Source organism: Danio rerio, chromosome 7 (assembly GCF_049306965.1).
Source record: "Danio rerio strain Tuebingen ecotype United States chromosome 7, GRCz12tu, whole genome shotgun sequence".
Lineage (NCBI taxonomy): Eukaryota > Metazoa > Chordata > Actinopteri > Cypriniformes > Danionidae > Danio > Danio rerio.
Window position 1 is genome coordinate 52,649,669 of NC_133182.1, and position 15,131 is coordinate 52,664,799.

The following is a 15,131-nucleotide window of genomic DNA, read 5'->3' on the forward strand; positions in this document are numbered from 1 at the left end:
TATATATATATATATATATATATATATATATACATATATATATATATATATATATATATATACATATATATATATATATATATATATATATACATATATATATATATATATATATATATATATATATACATATATATATATATATATATACATATATATATATATATATATATATATATATATATACATATACATATATATATATATATATATACATATATATATATATATATATATATATATATATACATATATATATATATATATATATATACATACATACATACATACATACATACATACATACATACATACATATATATATATATATATATATATATATATATATATATATATATATATATATACACATACATATATAAACAGTTAAAGAAATATTAGCCCCCCTTTGAATTATTTAAATTTTTTTCAATATTTCCCGAATGATGTTTAGCAGAGCAAGGAAATTTTCACAGTACATCTGTTAATTCATTCATTTCTTGTCGGCTTAGTCCCTTTATTAATTCGGGGTCGCCACAGTGGAATGAACCGCCAACTTATCCAGCAAGTTTTTACGAAGCGGATGCCCATCCAGCCGCAACCCATCTATGGGAAACATCCACACATTCACACACACACTCATACACTGCGGACAATTTAGCCTACCCAATTCACCAGAACCGCATGTCTTTGGACTGTGGGGGAAACCGGAGCACCCGGAGGAAACCCACGCGAAGGCAGGGAGAACATGCAAACTCCACACAGAAACGCCAACTGAGCCGAGGTTCGAACCAGCGACTTAGCAACCTTCTTGCTGTGAGGCGACAGCACTACCTACTCTGCCACTGCCTCGCCCCACATCTGATAATATTATATCTTATTTGTTTTTGTTTTTTATTTGTTTTTATAAACTCAATTTTTGATTAGTAATGTGCATTGGTAAGCACTTCATATACAGTCAATAACTTCATTTTGTTTTACATAAAGTTGATTTTCTTTGTATTTTCTTTTTAACCCTCTGATTCCAGATTTTCAAACATTTGTTTCCGAGCCAAATATTGTCATGTCCAAACAATACATCAATGGAAGGTGTATTTATGTTTACTTTCATGTGGCTCAAAAATCTTAATAAAAAAATTACACTTATAAATTTAGCACATTTTGGTTATTATATTTACGTTATACAAAAACATCCAAGTTACATTCACCACAGACATTATTATGAATTTAAAATACTCAAAGGAAAGTCTTAAGGGAACCACAGGGGAATTAGTTTTGCCTTTTTTTAATGCCATGGCTGCCTCACTTAACATTAGGCTTTCTTCTGCCTCCTCAGGTACAGCCAGTGGATGCCTTTATTTTATCATCTCTAAAATCCAAAAATGATTCTTATCGTGAAGCTCTTACCTCAACCCCCCTGCTTTACCTCAGCCATCCATCAAGCCTTAAACTCAGACGACCACTGACAATCAGCTTGCCCTGTCCTCCAATCTGCGACAAGAGGAAAGCTGCAGAAGATGCTGACAGACCTGCTCTCGCATCAAACGCTTTCTCTCCAAAGCTGATGAGGTAACATACAATTTACTGGAAATGACATAGCTACCACTACTTATAGATTCTTACAATGTTTTATTTTATATAATATGTCCTTTTATACTTATTTTTTTATCGTAACTATTCCAAATATACACAACCAGTGAATGAATGAACCAGTTCACATTGTAAAACATGCTGGTAAAATACTTCAAAACAAACATTATTTGGCTATTTTTTAGAGGAAAATGCATCTTCACACTGTAAAACCCAACAAGTTGAGTGAAACTATTAAGAAACTGATTGCCTTTAATTATTTTAATAGTTTAGATGCAAAAACAACTCCATTTGTAGTAATTTTTAGAAATAATCTTGTATTAAAAAAGTGTGTGTGTGTGTGTGTATATATATATATATATATATATATATATATATATATATATATATATATATATATATATATATAGTGATATAATATATTTTTTATTTCCTGACGTTACAATAGGATCCAAATCCCTGCAATTCTGAGGCCCACCACAACATGACGTAGGAGTAAAAGATCTGTTCAGCTCTCTCTGATCAGCTGCACTTCGGGAATGAGTGTTACAAGTTTCCAATTTTTTAAAAACATGTTTGTAATAAAGTAAAGACAGTAAAATTGCCATGCAATTCATCATCACAGCTGCATGGTGTCTTTATGATACTAAAAGAAGACTTCAATCCCAGTTTGTGGGTGTTAAACCAGATTTAATTTGTACATTAACAAAGCTATTATCCATATAGCAGTGTATATTAATGTATATCCTGGCCACATATGCCATGCAAAAACATTGCAAAGCTGAATGTGTGTGTGTGACTCATCATTGCAGAGAGACTTAACAAATACATCAAATAAACACTGGGAAAGTTCTTACTTTAGTAGGGGAGATCTGCTTCATTCTTGTCTGTCAATGCACTGTTTATCTACGTGACACACAGCAGGTGAAGGCTACATCCATCAGAGCGACATCTACGACTTTGACATGTGGGAATGGTAGGCGGGGACAACCCACTCATTTGCATTAAAGAGACAGACAGACAACAAACAAGCACAGCTACAGTGTGCTCAGAGTTGAACATCTGCATGTTCAGAAAGGCATAATAAATAATCTGACGGGTGTTTTGAGCTGAAACTTTACAGACACATTTTGGAGACAATTTTTTTCTTACATCTTGAAAATGGTGTAAAATAGATGCTCTTTAAGTTTAAAAACATACATTTTTGAGTACACCCATTTGAGTGTACATTGTATTAATTTAGATATTTTCATTTAAAATTCCAACATGACAAAATATTATACACTAACAAATTAAAAAAAAAACACATTTTAACTAGTTCTAATGTTTCACAGTCGCAAGCAATGTACTTTGCAAGCTCATTGGATTGTGTGCTGCATAATACAATCTAATATTGAGTTCACCTAACTTTTAGCATAGTTTTTTTTTTTTTTACATTGAACAAAGCAATTTTTTGGTATTTGTAGTTTTACAGTTCACAATTTCACATTGAATTCAATCTTTTATCAATTATTTAGCTCTTTCTTTAGCATTATTTGAAAAAATTACTATAACAATTTTACTAGAAATGTTTACAACACGGGTGATGCAGTAGCGCAGTGGGTAGCGCTCTTGTCTCAAAGCAAGGTCGCTGGATCAAGCCTCGGTTGGGTCAGTTGGCATTTCTTTGTGGAGTTTGCATGTTCTCTCTGCATTCGCGTGGGTTTCTTCCGGGTGCTCCGGTTTCCCCCACAAGTCCAAAGACATGCGGTACAGGTGAATTGAATAAGCTAAATTGTCTGTAGTGAATGTGTGTAAATAAAGTAAGGGTGTTTCCTAGTGATAGGTTGCTGCTGGAAGGGCATCCACTGCGTAAAACATATGCTGCATATGCTGAATGAATGTTTACTACACTGTAAAAATGTCTTAATGTTGCACCAACACAAATAGATCAGGTTAACTTAATAGTTTTTACAAACTTAAGTGTATTAAACACAAAACAATTAAGTTGTCTCAAAATACCACAAGAATTGTGTTGATTCAGCTCATTTTAAGTAAATAGTTGCAAAACAATCATTACTCTGTAGAGTAATATTGATACTAAAATGATTTGGTACAGAAAGTAGTGTTTTTCTTTCTTTGTTTTGATACAGGGTTGATGGTGCCTCAGTAAAAACTCATAAATGCTGTAAAGAGCAGCTGGCTCTGCTAGGCTGGATGGAGAACCACTGGAAGGTTCTGGATAAAGTCAGTGTAAAGAACTTACAGAACAGCTTGGTCTGTTTTGAGCTAACAGAAAGCTATGAAAGGTATCCAAAACCAATGCATGTACATTGTAAATGTTTCTTTACAATATTTCAGAAATATGCTCTACCTTTAAAAACTTCTTCCAACCGTAGGTTAATAGTCCTTCGCCTTCAGTCCTCTGTAAAATCCTCCTGCCTGGCTTTGTTAGTTGAAGAACTAGAAGAGGCTGTAAAGAGCTTTTCAGTGACAGTGGTGCTGCATCATAAGCATCTGGACCCCCGCAGTGTGGTTGTGGAGACCCTGTCCAGCAGAGATGCAAGCTGGGCTATGTGTGAACTGCAGGATCAGGGTTACTGTGGTCCTCCAGAATCCTCATCTGAACTTTCCATGAGGGAGGGAGAACAGCTGCTGGTCAGGCTCAGCGGGAACATAACCTGTGCTGGTAAAAAACAACAACAGCAATTTTAACTAATCTTTAACATAAATAGTTTTGTATTAGTTCAGACCCACACTTTAATAATGTTGGGTTTGTTTTAACTCAGTGTTAACTCAAATATGGACAAATGCAACATTGGGATAGTTTTTTAAATCACATTTTTAACACAATATTTGACCATAGTCGAGTTGCCTAATACACTGATTAAAAACATGAGACCATTTTACCAGCATTTTCAAAAGAACAGAATGGACCCTTTTTCACATTTCTGGGTTTCTCAGAAGCGACGTCGTCATAAGTGGTTAACCTAAAGCACAGTTAATGGTAGAGTGCAACAGTTTTTTGTTTTTTAGTCCTATTTGCTTAAATAATAAAAGAAAAACTCCACAATGGTGTTATCAAGACTTTCAGAAAAAGGACAAAAATTGTGTGAGACTGATAACGGCAGCCAGAAGGGAGAACAACGTCAAATTTACTGTCCTGTCCCCATACACTCTGCATTAAAAACAAGTGATTTTTATTTTTATTTTTTTGTAATTCAATGCGATGATGATATAATCCCTACAATACTTATAATGTTCATGTTTTTTTCAAAAATCAAAATATTGAAAACTTATGATGACCATTAAACATGTCATTGCAGTCCTGTGAAGAGGATCCATTAGTTTAGTTTTTTTTTAAATCTGATTTAAACAACATTTTAACACAATATTTTACTATAGTTGTGTTGCCTGACATATTTACTAAAACAAAGTTTTTTTTAGCATTTTTCAAAAGGAAAAAATATAAGTCCACATTTTCCGACATTATAAACTCTTTACCGTTATATTTGATCAATTTAACGTTTACCTAATGCCTTGCTCAATAGAAACATTCATTGTTCTGTGTTTGAATGCCAGATTATTCACCATGTGTGTGTATTTGTGTTTATGTTTGTGAAAGAGTCAATAAGCAAAGAACAGACAGATTCACTCATAATCACATTCCACAACCAAAGGAGGAACCGGTTGTATTTGACATTAAAAGAAGTGGACACCTTCGGCAACCACAGCTCTCTGCACTACAAAGGTGTAGCCAGTTTCTTCAAGGTCAGCAAAGATCATCTGGTCTGGAGTGATGACAGAGCATACGTGAAGGACTGTCTGCTAGAAGAACCCGTCTGCCGGCTGCCAATCACTCTGCCAAAGGTAAACGCAAGACTTAAACATCTACTCGAAAAGCAAAATGACAACATATTTAGTTTTTTTTTTTTTAATGTAAGGAGTAAAGCACTGGAGGGCTTTATTGTGAGACAACAACTGCATGAATGTACTTTCTCACTTTTTACAGGGCAACTAGCCACAATATGTGAAGATTTAACAACAAAGCTGACAGCACCAAAATGTCTGATTGAAGCATACACTAAAGTATCATAACATGATGCCAATTTTTATATCAATCAAAAACAGCGGTGTAACAGATAAGCATATATGAACGTGGTTGTACACAAGTGTCACCGGCCACTTTATAAGGTATACCTGTCCTGCTGTTTGTTAGCGCAAATTTCTAATAAGCCAATCACATGGCAGCAACTCAATTTATTTAGGCATGTAGACATGATCAAGATGATCTGCTGCAGTTCAAACCGAGCATCAGAATGGGGAAGAAAGGTGACTTAAGTGACTTTGAATGTGGCATGGTTGGGCTGGTCTAAGTATTTCAGAAACCGCTAATCTACTAGGAAATTTATCAGAAAGTCTCATAGTAATCAAAAGTCTCATAATCAAACTCACGTGTAAATACAGTGCATTCCATATTTAAGTTATAGCATTCTACAAAAATGAATTTAAATATTTTTTCTCAAAATCCTACCAACAATGCTCCATCAAGATAATGTGAAAGAGGTTTGTTTGACATATATACATGTATCAACAACAAGTTAAATTGATTGGAGTCCACCAGCCAAAAGGCACACACTTTGTTAAAGCACAAAACAAGAGCTGCAGAAAAGTGAGCCAGTAAGCACGATAGCCTGCATCATCTATAAATGGAAGATGTTTGGAATCACCAGGAGTCTTAATAGAGAGCAGACCAAGAACTCAATGGTCACTCTGAAAGAGTTCCAGCATTTCTCTGTTGAGAGAGGTGAAGCTTCCAGAAGGACAACCATCTTTGCAGCCCTACACCAATAAGGCCTTTATGGCATACTGGAAAACATTTTTTTTTTTGTTTACGTTTCTCTGGCTTCAACATGGCAAAGTGTGTAAACTTGTTTTTCAAGTATCTTGATGTTCATATATTTGTACTGGAAAACAAAACAAAACCCCTAGTTGGTTAGACATGTTTTTTTTTTTCAGTTGTTTTGGAGTCAAGTTGTTTTTTTGCTTGTTATAGGGAGCTAGAACAGTCTTTCAGCCTGTGAGGATCAAGTTAATGCAGCCAAGCCAAACAGGTATGTGAAATATTTTTCCTAAATCATTCTTCAAATTATCTTTCTGAATGGCTGTATTAGGTCAAAAATGTAAAATTCCTGATCATTTAGTCAACTCTGTCTATTCAGTTTGATTCAGTTCAATTAATCTTTATTTCTATAGCGCTTTTACAGTGTAGATTGTACAGTGTAGATCAAAAAGCAACTTAACATAGAAGTTATAGTAAATTCAAACTGTCAATCCAGTTTTCAAAATTTCAGTTTAGTTCAGTGTGGTTTAATTTTTACTGCTGAAAGTCCAAACACTGAAGAGCAAATCCATGCGCAGCTCCACAAGTCCCAAACCAATCAAGCCAGTGGCGAAAAACAAAACTTCACTAATTGATGAAAGAGAATGAAAAAAACCTTGCGAGAAACCAGGCTCAGTTGGTCATGACCATTTCTCCTCTGACCAAACTTCCTGTGCAGTGCTGCAGTCTAGGAGCCGGAGGCTGGCGAACACTGGACGTCCATCGGTGAGAAACTGCAGGTGTGAGTAGGTCACCAGCAGGTGCTCAGGCTTGGATCACATCACTGGTGTTGCACAATTTCTAAAGTAAACATTCTAAGCACATCAGTGTGATTGTATGCTTCAGAATACAGCCAGTGCTAATCAAATCAGTGTAATCATTCGTGTCAGAGGTTTAAAAGTGTATTTTTTTCTTCTTTCATTATTCAGTATTTCTCCACGTACCACTAGAAGGAAGCCCGCGTACGACTTGTGGTACACGTACCACAGTTTAAGAACCACTGCTCTAGAGATCTCGGGATGAGTATCCCCAAGTAGAAAATAAATAAATAAATAAATAAATAAATTAGTGTAGCTGCTGTTCATAGTGTATTTGAACAAGAGATGCAAAAATGTAATGCAAAAACATGTAAAGCATATAAGTATTTCTAACAAAATGTCTGGTGCATTAAGACAAGAGAGGTGTGCTTTAATCTAGTTTTGATCTGCAAGAGTGTGTCTGAGCCTCGGGCATTATCAGGAAGGCTATTCCATAGTTTAGGAGCCATAAATGAGAAGTGTCGACCTCCTTTAGTAGACTTTGCTATTCTAGGTACTACCAGAAGCCCTGAGTTTTGACATCTTAAAGAGTGGGTTGGATTGTAGCGAGACAGAAGGTTGGTTAGGTAAACAGGAGCTAGATTATTTAAAGCTTTATAGGTAAGAAACAATATTTTAAAATCAATACGAAACTTAACAGACAGCCAGTGTAAGGAAGATAAAATTGGGGTGATTTGGTCAAATAGTTTGATCCAATGATGGTGTCTGTGTCCACTGGTAGGTGAAGGTTTATTGCATGTTCAGCCTTTTCAGAGCACAAAATATGTTTAACCTGAATTCATTTACTATATTGGCATACTACATTTTATTATGACTTAAAGTTTTGGTTTAAATTTATTATCGATCATTTCCTCTTTATTGCTTATTTATTACTGATCTCGTTGGTGTACCTCAGGGTTACATACTCATCAGTCTTGATTTTAAGTCCAATGGCTGCTCCTATGGTTGCTCATTCTGAAGTAGTTTTGAATAGTCCTCTTGGATTTACACATTTGAACTAAAGGCAATATTAGGGGTCATGACTGCAATCATCGATATCCACCTAAATACACTTAAACTAATATAAATGTTCACCAGACTCTTAAGATACAGGTGTTGTAAACAATTCTCAACTTGACTTAACTTTGTTACCCAAGATGAAGCAGTAAAAATGTAGTAACAATGATACAACAAACTCTATACAATCAATAATTTTTAAAACAGGATAAATCAAACGATCAGAATTTTTTTGTAAACATATTATTCATTTATTTGTTTAAATGCCATGTTCGCAGCATTGGCTATTTTCATGGCAACACTTGTATTAAGTATTCAATATATAATTTGCAATCACAACTTTCTTAACCCTAGAGCAGCCCAGAAAGAAAAAGAATCAGAGTTAGGTTCCTTTAGGTCCCCCTGACCAAACATTTAAAGACCAATTACTTAGAGAAATATTCATTCATATATGATACACTTTGTATCATTTTTAGTCACCTCAACTTTGCATGCAGTGTCTGTGTGGATATTTTATACTTTGTAATCCATTTAATGCACAAACACGCAACTACTCCATCATTTGGATTATCTTTTTTTTTATTATAAAGGTCACTCAAGTTCTGACCTAGGTTTCTGGACATTGCTTTATATTTTAGAAATAAAATAATAGCATCTGAGGTTAGAGAAAAAAAAATTATTGTTAAAAAAAGAAAGGACAATGTCCACATATATCCAGCAGGGGTCCATAGACACCCATTCGTTTTCAGGTTATATTTTTTGATGCTTTAGAAAACTTCTCCTCACAAATTGATGATATTCACTTGATATACATTCATGTTTTAACGTTCTAAAATACATCAAAATTCAGAATTTTGGTTAATAATCAGGCATTGTACACAAATAACACTGACACAAAGTCATATTAGATCTGCCAATTTGATCGATGATATTCTAAAATTCCATTTTCCTAATTATTAAAACATTTTCCTCAAAAAATTTCCTGGTATTAAAATATAAAATATACATTCTATCAAAATATGTTTTATAGTCAAATCATTATTACACGAGTTTCAAATAGAGTTTTTGCCATACATTTTTTCCAACAGGGTATGCCAATTATAATAAATGATTCAGAAAAGATAAATGCACTACATCTACAACTCAAATGAATCTAAGAGTTAGACATGAATAGCCAAAGAGTCCAGATATACATATGGAGCTGAATAACTCCACACTATAGGCTGCTCTGAATACAGAATGGCACTGTGCCTCTTGACACATTTCCTTAAATACCCAGACCAAGTCATAAATCTATGTAAAGGTGTTTGAAATGACAATGGGAATTTGTATAGAGTGCAATAGGAATGATTTTGAATGTAGGGTCGACCAGATGCGGGCACACCTTCTGTATTGGGTGAAGGATTGCTTTGATTTGGTTATGAATTAGACCATTGCACTAGGCAGTCACACTGGGACATTTCCAATAATAATGGTTATGTTAATTGCAGTGACACAATTTGGATATGATTTTCCTTGGTTAGTTAGCTGGAGAGGACAATGAGTGAAAGGAAAGAAGTGGAGAATGATCAAATCTACAGTAAATAAAGGAGTGGAGGGAAGCTTTGCCACAGTTTTATTTAGTGAGGTGTAAATATTTTTGTTTGTATTGTCCATCTGTAGAGATAGCAAAGTATATAAGATAACCTTTATAAATGTGATGCATTTATTGTAAACATTTGCACCTTTTGTGAAGCTACTTTAGAACTCATTAAAAAAGTAAATTTCTATTTTTCAAGTCAAAACAAATTAAGGAAATTTTAAGGAAAAACTTTTTCCTCAAAGAGATTTTTTCTTTCTTTTTGTGATGACTTGTATGTGCTTAGTGCTTTAAAAAAAAACAGCTTCGCAAGGCTTTAAAATGATTGTGGCCAAGAAATAAGGGTCTTGAGATATATGTCAATACTCAGTAATTTAATATATTATGATAATAAGCATAATTTTGATATCTTAGACACTTCAAAATACCATGGATAACTATTTATTAGTTAAACTTTTAGTGTCCCTAAGAATATATTAAGATTGTATTTTCAAGGGTGTACACAACATAAATAATTTAACTAAAGTTACAATGAAAACTGCAAAACCTTTTATTCATTCACTGTTCAAATTGTAATAACATTCGTACAACATGTTAAAATCTTAATTGTAGTCTGTGTACAAGTCATTTATTATTTTATTGAATGGATTTAATAACTAATAATATTCAGTTTTTTTACTAACATTAACAGTTACTGTAGTAAATCTGGATTTTTCTCACTTGATTTTAATCCATTACCTAACATTTTACTAATGAGACTTTACTGTAAAGGTGTTATCTGTTGTACTTTATTTGTGTATACGGTACGAAAGAAAAATATACAAGTATTTTTGGTTATTGTACCTGTTAAAGTAATTTATTTTCCAGCTCAGGTCAATATTGTGATAATACCACATAGCGTGATTTCAGTTTCACGTTTCAATTAATTGCAGCAACATCTGATACTGCCACAAGCCTTATAAGTCATTCTCTTTAAAAATATACCACAAAAAGCCTCAAAAAGCTTTCTTTGATGACACGGTGGTGTGTCCATTCATTAGGATTTTTTTTTTTTTTAATTTGCTATAAAAATTAACAAATCCTTGATGCTTTTGATGAAAATGCTGGGCTCTACACAATCAATTTGTGTTAGGACAACATGAAGGAATTAAGTTAGTTTTATTAAATTAGTTTTTACAAATATAAGTGGATTAAAAAAACTTAATATTTGTGTTGTTTCAGCTCATTTTAAGTCGTTTGAACAAACAGCAAACATCATTTTTGAGTGTTTATGCTAAGAAGCAGAGTTGGGGAAAGTTACTTTTGAAAATAATGGATTACAATATTGAGCTAATCCCAAAAAAAGAAACTAGTTGCATTACTTAGTTACTTTTTATGGTAAGTAATGTATTACATAACGTTTGAATGGCTTTATCTTACCTGGCTGAGGCTTGATCTCTTTCAGAACTTCCGTCTCTTTCAGGCAGAGTTTTTTTTTCCTTCTTCTTTTTTTTAATAGAAGACCTCTGCAATTAACAATGCACTGTATAACCTACACCTACCAAAATAATAACGTATGATAATGTTCTTCTTCTGAAAACTTCCTGACCCCAAAGCTATACAGTATATGCCGTATATAATCAGTTAATAAAAGTTTAAAGCAATGTGTTTGCTACTTTTTTTTCTTTTGCTTAATATCACTGTCCATTGAGACAATCCCCTTTTCCTTCTCATCGATGCAGACATTTAATGGTCTGGCCTGCCATCTTCATTACTGTCTGTTTCTACGATTCAACATGACTACATTAATTCAGCAATTTATTTTTTTAAAGCTCGCATTACATTTTTTTTTTAAAGAGTATCTCAAACATTATTACTTAATTTTCTAAAAGTTATGCAATACTCATTACTTAGAAAAGTAATATTATTATGTCACTCAAGTAACTTGTAATGCATTACTGGCTAAGAGTGTGTGTGTTCTTCCAGAGCCTCTGTCAGATGAGCTGTTATCATGGCTGTGTGAGGAGCTCACCGAGGATGATGCGGCCCTTTTGGTTCTGTCTCTCCGTCTCCGTCGCTCTTCGGTCCAGATCGCTCGGCTGCGAGCTCCACACAGCCTCTCACAGCAGGCCTTTCACATTTTGACGGCGTGGAGACGAGGCCTTCCCTCCTCCTCTCTGAAATGCCCCATACTGGCCCACTGCCTGACCCGTGCAGGGAGACCTGACCTCGCCAACCAACTACTGCTCAAAGGAGCTGCAAATCACCAAGTGGAGGAAAAACATGAAGATCAGACCAGCAGGAGAAATCTGTGAATATTCCTTTAGTTTGCAAACATGTGGAGCCGTAGTATTTTAGTGAGCTGTCACTAATGCATGCTATATCTGAGTATTCATATTATACACTCTTAAAAATAAAGGCTGGTAAAATAGATTTTTATATACATATATATATATATATATATACACATATATATATATATATATATATATATATATATATATATATATATATATATATATATATATATATATATCTTACATGTTTGTTTCAAAAATAAATCTTAAAAGCATTTTCTAGAGAATTAAACATATGTCTTGTTTTCAGAAAGCCCAAGTCAAAATTAAGCAAGTTTCTCCTTAAATTCAGGGTTCTCACTTTTTCATGAACACCATATTCAAAGACTTTCAAGGACTGTTTAAAGCACTGTTCATTTTAAATCAAGCACCGTTGTACACTCACCGGCCACTTTATTAGGTACACCTGTCCAAATTCTCAACCCAAGACAGGTGATTATAGAGACTATGAATGTGGCATGGTTGTTGGTGCCAGACAGGCTGGTCTAAGTATTTCAGAAACTGCTGATCTACTGGGATTTTCACGCACAGCCATGTCTAGGGTTTATAGAGATTGGTCAGAAAAAGAGAAAATATCCAGTGAGCGGCAGTTCTGTGGGCGCAAATGCCTTGTTGATGCCAGACGCCAGAGGAGAATGGTCAGACTGGTTCCAGCTGATAGAAAGGCAACAATAACTCAAATAACCACTCATTACAAACGAGGTTTGCAGAAGAGCATCTCTGAACGCACAATTCGTCCAACCTTGAAGCAGATGGGCTACAGCAGCAGAAGACCACACCAAGAGCCACTCCTGTCAGCTAAGAACAGGAAACTGAGGCTACAATTCACAAAGGCTCAGCAAAATTGGACAATGGAAGATTTGTAGAAACATTCCCTGTTTTGATGAGTCTCGATTTCTGCTGCGACGTTCGGATGGTAGGGTCAGAATTTGGCACTAAACATCTTGAAAGCATGGATCCATCCTGCCCTGTGTCAACAGTTCAGGCTGGTGGTGGTGGTGGAGTAATGGTGTGGGGGATATTTTCTTGGCCCACTTTGGGCGCATTAGTACCAATTGATCAACGTGTCAACACCACAGCTTACCCGAGTATTGTTGCTGACCATGTCCATCTGGCTATTTCCAGCAGGATAACGCATAATTATTAAATAGGGTAATATTGTAATTATTACAATATTGGTAATAATTAAATGCAGTTTCTGAAATATTGATAAAATGTCCATTATTTGTCATAGTTCTTGTACAAGATTTAAATTTTATATTTTTAATTTAAGAATTTCGTTTTTTTTTTTTCAGTTTCAGACAGAAGCACAGAACAATTATTGATTGAAATAGCATAAAAATAACAAACTTAATTTTAATTTAACTGAAGCAGTACTGTCCAGGCCTTAAATCCATTTGTCTGAAAGTGCTTTCAATAAGCGTAGGGCCCTTGTAAATGTCATTTGACAGAAATGTTTAAATTTAAATACATTCATTAAAAAAATACATACATACATTTACACACACACACACACACACACACACACACACACACACACACACACACACACACACACACACACACACACACACACACACATATATATATAAATTCTGTTAGTCACTTTTGGGGGAAAATTCTGATGCATCAAACTGTTGCTTGTAATGTTTGAAAAAAGAAGTGACCAGCAGATGGCACTAACATGTCGACGAAATCAGCTTTCAGACTCCATTTAGAACCATTGCGCACTGGATGCTGCTACAGCAAATGGAGGCTCATGATTTACTTTATCATATGCAAAAAAAAAAAAAAAAAAAAAGTATACATAAATCTGAAGAATTGCAGACATTTAGACAATTTGACATTTGTCTAAATGTGAATAAACAAATAAGCAAATAAATAAACAAATATATAAACAGCCTAAATAAATTTGACTCCAAGATAAACAGGCTCTTCCCCCCTTTCTTTTTTGCTTTTTAGATACGCATGGTGTGTCTATTAAAAGATGCATGAAGCCTGAGGACACATTGCTGCTAATGCCTAATACGCACATAGTAGGCTGAGATTATAAATGCCTGAGCCAAGGTGAGGATACTGGTGAAATAATTCTTACTTGACCCAAACAACTGTAATTTCTTAGAGGAGATTCAGTCCAGTCTTTATCCAGTACATTTTGCAACACAACAACAACAAAAAGGCAGACCAGGCAGGCAAACCTTTTCCTTTTTTGGTGCTTTGTGCAAACTGCAGCCTTGCAGACCTCAGCTGAAACAATTTTACAGTTGAAACAAATATTAGTGGTGTGCACATATTGTGATTTGATATTGCATTTATCAGTCTAACCGTTATCATCTCACCTTCAGGCATCTTCACCCACAGAACTGACACTGGATAGATTTCTGGTTAACCAACCATTCGCTGCAAACTCCAGGGAAGGTTGTGTATGAAACTTCCAGTATATCAGGTTCAACTTACCTGCCTGACAATGCATCATTTCACTTATTACTGCATCTTTCTTCCCCATTCCGATCACTTTGAAACTCAGGCAGATAGTCTAAAAATATTGCAAATTAACAAAAAGAATTGTGACAGCTGAGCAGAAAGGGTCTGGCAAAATATTAGCCACGAACTGGTGTCATATTGTTAAAATTATATAGACCAACCATTTCTTTATTTAGTCAACTAAACAAAACTGTTGAATAGTATAAATGTTGAGTTGTATAGGCTAGCTAAACACTGATTACCCAAAAAAATGTAAGCACATTTCACCGCAAAGTAGGACATTTCGAAATTAGCAACTTATCGTGTCTTAACCTAATGTGCGTACGTACCTATTTTGTTTACCCATGCAGTGACTGAGTTTAGCTTTCTGTTGGGTATTACAACTTCTAAATATGGGTTACTTAATGCACCCTGCCTCCAAAACCGCACTTGCCAGACTCTGGCAACGAGACGGCCCATTTTTACCA

The 15,131-nt window shown here is 34.6% G+C and overlaps 1 protein-coding gene and 1 long non-coding RNA gene across 5 annotated transcripts in view; one reads left to right on the forward strand and one right to left on the reverse strand.

The window, feature by feature from the left end:
* Positions 1–15,131, forward strand: part of dthd1 (death domain containing 1) — a 92,005-nt gene that overhangs the window by 13,622 nt on the left and 63,252 nt on the right. Inside the window, exons 5-10 of one of the 3 annotated variants that reach the window (XM_068222721.2) lie at positions 1,337–1,569; positions 3,723–3,878; positions 3,969–4,258; positions 5,195–5,439; positions 6,626–6,683; positions 11,810–12,138. In XM_068222721.2, the coding sequence (XP_068078822.1) occupies positions 1,337–1,569; positions 3,723–3,878; positions 3,969–4,258; positions 5,195–5,439; positions 6,626–6,683; positions 11,810–12,138 (1,311 nt within the window). Of the gene's footprint in view, positions 1–1,336; positions 1,570–3,722; positions 3,879–3,968; positions 4,259–5,194; positions 5,440–6,625; positions 6,684–7,130; positions 10,647–11,809; positions 12,139–15,131 lie in introns of those variants that run through there. The other 2 variants (XM_073907319.1, XM_073907320.1) reach the window with 2 other exon arrangements.
* LOC137496216 (uncharacterized) lies at positions 2,260–15,114 on the reverse strand. 2 transcript variants are annotated; one of them, XR_012382676.1, is made up of 4 exons: positions 14,994–15,114; positions 14,638–14,716; positions 11,856–12,079; positions 2,260–4,255 (listed from the first exon to the last, which is right to left on the reverse strand). It is a non-coding gene; the product is annotated as an uncharacterized lncRNA (long non-coding RNA). The 2 variants fall into 2 exon arrangements; XR_012382675.1 differs by lacking the exons at positions 14,638–14,716; positions 14,994–15,114 and having other exon boundaries at positions 11,856–12,087.